The sequence below is a fragment of the Egretta garzetta genome, unplaced genomic scaffold (assembly GCF_000687185.1).
Source record: "Egretta garzetta isolate BGI_Z169 unplaced genomic scaffold, ASM68718v1 scaffold487, whole genome shotgun sequence".
Taxonomy (NCBI): domain Eukaryota; kingdom Metazoa; phylum Chordata; class Aves; order Pelecaniformes; family Ardeidae; genus Egretta; species Egretta garzetta.
The window spans coordinates 132,827-138,611 of NW_009260347.1; the positions used below are offsets into that span (position 1 = coordinate 132,827).

General features: G+C 42.1%; 1 protein-coding gene across 1 annotated transcript in view; it reads right to left on the reverse strand.

Moving 5' to 3' along the window:
• The window catches only part of LOC104129765 (scale keratin), a 7,809-nt gene extending 7,706 nt beyond the window's left edge, over nt 1-103 (reverse strand). Inside the window, exon 1 of the mRNA XM_009642729.2 lies at nt 7-103. Coding sequence (XP_009641024.2) covers nt 7-103 — 97 coding nt within the window. The remainder of the gene's footprint in view (nt 1-6) is intronic.
• Nucleotides 104-5,785: the final 5,682 nt, after the last annotated feature.

A 5,785-nucleotide genomic window follows, 5' to 3' on the forward strand; every position in this document is an offset into this window, starting at 1 on the left:
GGTCAGGGCACTGACGGACACACGGCTCGTTGCAGCTGTCAGCGAGGGGCTGGGGGCGGTAGACGCCGCCGACAGAGGTGGAGCACAGGTCGTAGCAAGACATCTCGCAGGGATGGAGGCAAGCTGCAACACACACCGATGAGTAAAGGAAAGGCACAAATTCAAAGAGGTTGAAAGCTGGACACACGGACTAGAATAAAGGCTTTATCTTTCAGGTCTTGATTGTCCTTCCTTCTCTGCAGTATTTTTAATGAGACATCTCTCTCTTGTAAATCAGCATTGCCCAGATTGCACACTGAGCAGTCATCTCCTCTGCGGCCTCATTTCTAATTGTTTTATACTCAGTTCCCTTCAGGAAGTAGTTCTCTCTTCTATCCCACTATCAAACACTGCAAAAATGTTATCCAGCTCTCTACTTTACAAACTACTTCCGCTATACTCCACAGCCACTCATAGAATATCTGTGTCTAGAAGGTCCTTTCATATTTGCTTTCTGCTGGCAAAACCAAAGCGGTGTAACCTGACAACCAGCAACACTCATGTGGCAAATTAATGTGTAGCTGGGAGAACAGCTCTGGCCTATTGACTTGTGTGCTTCCAGAAGCAACAGCTAAGGTCCTGCTGCTGGTATGCTGAACCTGCTATAAACATGGATTAAAGAAGTCATTCCCTGCCCTAAAGTGCTTGCAAAGTACCTTGAGAGGTACAGGATGGATGCAAAGATTATTTGTCTGATTTTCTAGATGGGAAACTAGTACGCTCGGATAAGTAGTGCTAGGTTTCTCCTGAAGATAGGTATGATGGGATATGAGCTCTTCAGAAACAACATCACCGTAGGATCTGATCCAATGTAAAAGAAAACCCATGGAAGGACCAGGAATCAGTACCACCTGTCAACATTTTTTTTTCCCCCCACTAGAACCAATAAAATACTAGATTAGAAGAGACTTCTGGAGGTCATCTAGCCCAACTCCCCGCTCAAAGCAAGGACAATGGGACAGGTAGGTTAGGTTTTCCTAGTTTCATCCCTGTTTTCCAATACTTCTTCAGACAATACTTCTATATTCTTCTTGGTTAAGCTTGTCCCCTCAACAAATACATGCATATACATAGGCACATACCAAAAAGATACATGCAAAACCCTTAAAAAATTCCAAGTGATTGCACAAACCTCCTGCTGTTTCAGAAGCTGCTCTGATAGCTCGAATTTCTGAATAATTTTTGAAAAACCTCGTTTTACCATTTTAAACCTGAATACATGGATATCCAACACCAAATAAGAAAAATAAATTCATGGTGAAATAATCCAACATTATTAAGAAACTTGGAACAGTTATGGATGATTCCGACCTTACTTAAAATTGGCAGGAGAGAGATGCATGAATCTTAGGAACAAGATCGCATAGAATGATGCTTACCGTTTCCACGGAGGCGAATAAAGCCAGCAAGGTGGAATGAAGAGCCCTGAGCCAGGAGAGCTTTTATACAGTTCCCTAGGTCATGGGGATCACTGAAGGTGCAATTTATGCATGTCCATAACTGGGGCAAACCCAAAACTAATACGACACGTAAGTCCTCAAAGTTTTGCTGACTATTTGTTCGTTTGTTGGCTTGAAGTCTCGTGAAATACGATAGGCGCATTTCATCACAGAAGCCTCTTTCATCTCAGATTGTTACACGGCATATTCATTCCTGTTATCATTCCATTCGCATCCTTGGCGTTACAAGAATTATACTAATGCTCTTCCTTAGCTTCTCCATTATTAGTGGCAAAACCTGGCTGCTCACTGCCTGGCTGTGGTCACCTCACGTGCATGGATTTTTCCATTAAATCCAGACTATAAGATACCTGGAGATAAAATGGCATCCACTAGAACGACTTTGGGGTCATTGTTTTTACCTTTATCACGTGCATTCTCAGCTGCTCAATGTGAGACCAATACTGCACCCAAAGGAAGCCATAGAAAACGTCCTGTTGTCCTTAAATTGTTTTCTCGTTTGGCTTTTGCTCCTGAACACAGTACTGGCCTCATCTAATGGACGAGGGGCTTGAGGAAATATCTCTTGTTTTGCTGTGCGTTCAGCCACGGAATACTCTGCCCTTTTCTCAAACACTGCCAAGTCCTTTGGACCATCATTCTAGAACCAAGGAAGAAGACCAATGAAATGTAAAGCAGAGGGCAGAGGTAGAATGTTCTTTTAAAATAATCCGACTTTTCTAGCAGGTCTCTCACTGTATTTCAGCCCAGGTTGGAGTCTAGAGGCAAACTAACACTTACCCTTTCTGTTCTCAAGATTGAAGGCACTTTCTTTGTGAAGCATTTGGCACCCACATTTCCCAGTTTTCTGTCTCCTGATACAAAGCCTTCAGGGATCCATTTTTAGGTCCATCTTCAGACCAGGCAATGTTGAAGACTACTGAGAAATGAAATTAAAATGAGGGCAGCAACTTGCTAAAGCTGTCTGGGTATACACTACAATAGAGACAGAGAAATTGTTTCCAGGGATAAAGGCTGATCATTGATGGGATTGTAACATCTTGAGAAAATAATTAAATTCTCTGTTTCTGTGGTCTGATGTGCAACTAAAAATGATAAAGATATGCTGATTATACAGATTATAGAATCATAGAATCACAGAATCGTTTAGGTTGGAAAAGCCCTTGCTTAGGGACAGGGTTTAGCGGTGGGATGGCAGAGTTAGGGTAACAGTTGGACTTGATCTTAAAGGTCTTTGCCAACCTAAACAATTCTGTGATTCTATGATTCTAAGATCATCAAGCCCAACCGTTACCCTAGCCCTGCCATCCCACCACCAAACCCCATCCCTAAGCGTTATGAAATGCCGTATTTTATTCAAAAGTTTATATTTCGTTCCATATTGAAAAAAATGGAGATGCGCAAATCCCCAGTATTCAGCCATGAACTGATTATACCAATGACACAAATACCTTGACTTGCATGTTTTAACGTGATGTCATTCCCTAATTGCTAGGCAAATCCAGGTACCTGCCTTTAATTTAAATGTAAGAATGCATTCTCAAAGCATTAGTGGATAGTTTGCAGCATTTGAAAAGACTTGTTCCCTAGAAGCTTGAAAATATTATTGTCCAAAAAACCCCTTCTAACCACCTCAAAGGCTGAGAAACCCACCTCGTAATTTAGAGATCATCTATGGCATAGAGTCTGCCGTATTAAAATAACACATCTATAAACAAGGGAAGACCCAGCCTTTGTTTTGTGTTGTGCGTTCCAAGTTCATAATTGTTCCCTGTTTGCAGAAACTGCCAGCTCAGCCCTGTTCTGGATTTATGGCTTGCAGCAATACTGTCTTACAGGAGGTCAGGAATTCCTGCGAATCCAAGTCAGTAATTCAAAGCATTTCTGTCACACCTCAAATTTTGCACCAGAGGATCCATTTGTACTGAAAAAGCTTAGGTTCCCTCAGGCCTATTAAATATACTCACGTACCGGCTTTGCACCGACAACATCAAACCAACAATACCTGGAAAAATTCTCTTTGGGATCTCCAATGCCTTTGTAGCTTTAGTTAAGTTCAGAAATGCGCTCCATGATTCTCTTAAAAACCAAAAGCAAGCCCCAGGAAGATAAAGACTTTGTCTCCATCTCCTATGTGAAAATTGTACAGATTTAACCCCACACATTTTTGTGAGAGAATCCAACAGTTTGAGTTGATGACTGTAAGAGAATATAACTGATGGATGGAGACACTGATGCAGATCATATCTACATGAAGAGAGTTCCCAGCTCTTCAAAACAAAGGATTTCACAATTTTTCTGCGCAAAGCTAAATTTCAATTTCCATATAGGCCTTATTTAGTGACTGAAGCACTTGTTGCCGGTCCCTGGAATTGCTGCTGCTCTTTGGAGCTGAATATTCCTTCTTATGGCCAGTGTCAAGTGCTACTGAAAAACACCATTGGCTCCCAAGGGTGCTGTGTCCCCTACCTGCAGGTGCGGGAGCTAAACGTGCAGAAACCACCCCCAGCCTTCCTGCATATCACACCGGCAGCCTGTAACTTCTGTCCTGGCAGGTTGTAATGGGAATTATATGTACTTAAACAAAAATCCTGTCCATGACAGCAGTTTGTAATTCTGATAAACCCATGAGAGACTCTCAGGTGTTAGATTAATGCAAAAGGAGCTGGCTAATAATTCCTGTTGTAATTTCAAGAAAGTGACTGGAATAAAACCAGGTATTAATTTTCCCCAACAAGTTGCAAGATGAAAGAATTCTATATAATCTAAAGTAATGTTTAGGTCCTATTACAAACAAATTTGAAAGGACTCATAAACTCCAATAACAAACACAGCAATTTCGTCATGTCAACAGGTTACACATCTTTGGAATTGGGGCGGGCAACCAGTGTTGATCTTGTACCTCCAGCTGCTCTGATATAAAAGCCCTTCTCTCTCATAGCTCTTCCAAACGCTTCCCTTGACTTCTTGGTGACTTGGGTAAGTCTGACTCTTCTCTATTGCTATCAAGGTATCTTTTTAGTGCTGGGTTTGACTTCAGTTGACATCCACCATCCATACTGTTGAGTGTATCTGCGCTGCCTTGGGACAGAGGTTCTAATGCTGGCTCTGGGGTAGCAGATACCCCTACCTGGTGCATGGGGCACGGTGGAATTCTCAGTGTCAGGAAGAGTGGGACATGCATAGCACTGCCCCCATTTCAATACATTTAACTTATTGCAAAGCTTGCCTGTTATGAAGTTCAACGTTTAATAAGAGCGTCACGACTTCAGCCACTGGTGCAATCTGAGATGACAAGCGATACGTCTGAGAAAGTTGAGTGTGTTGCCCTGGTACAGCAAATCTTCTGGCTGCCCTTTACTTTCTTTCGTATTCTTCCTCAGAACGCTGCTAAGGATGTGCAGGGGACAGTGAGTGCAGAAGAGTAAATCACTCTTGGAGAGTAAGCTCAGAGGGGAGAATATAGATTGAATTCTTGGGTTTACCAAGGAGTCCTGGTTTTTCCTGGGAATAATATTTTGAAATTAGTTTTTTGAAAGATGTTAGGGACTAAAATGCTGATTTATATTGAAATTGTCCAGGCTGTATCCATACAGTAGCTGCGTAGGTGGGAATTGGGATAATAACACTGCCATCACTGCTTTATTGTCTTGTCAAATGGCTTTTTGAGCAATCTGGGCAGTGACAATCCCATAATCTGCTGTTCTTACAACTCTCAGCAAAATTGGGATGAGTGGGAAGAAGAAGCTACTGTAATTAAGGTGTATATAAACTACATCTCATGTAAACGTGCTGAACCCAATTCCTCAGTTTTCCTACTGACTCATCAAATGACCATGGACAAAGTCACTTTACATTCTCTGGTTTTGCTTCTCAGTTTTCAGTTTAATGTGTAGAAATGCACCAGAGTTCTTCGCAGGGTATTCGTGAGGGACGACGCTTTCAGAGCCAGGGATAACGTTTCCCATACGCCTTTGTATGTGTAGATGTTTTTTAGAGAGTTTTCGAAAATCTGCTTTTTGAAAAAAGAGGTTTATGATTGCAAAGTGGGAAATCAATTTATTTCCTCAAAATCCTATACTTGACTCATTATTTTAATGTAAACTCTTGAATTTTGAAGTCTTTGTCTTCTACTTAGTCTAATTATCAGTGTGTGTTGCAGCTTGCCTCCATCCCTGCGAGATGTCTTGCTACGACCTGTGCTCCACCTCTGTCGGCGGCGTCTACCGCCCCCAGCCCCTCGCTGACAGCTGGAACGAGCCGTGTGTGCGTCAGTGCCCCGAATC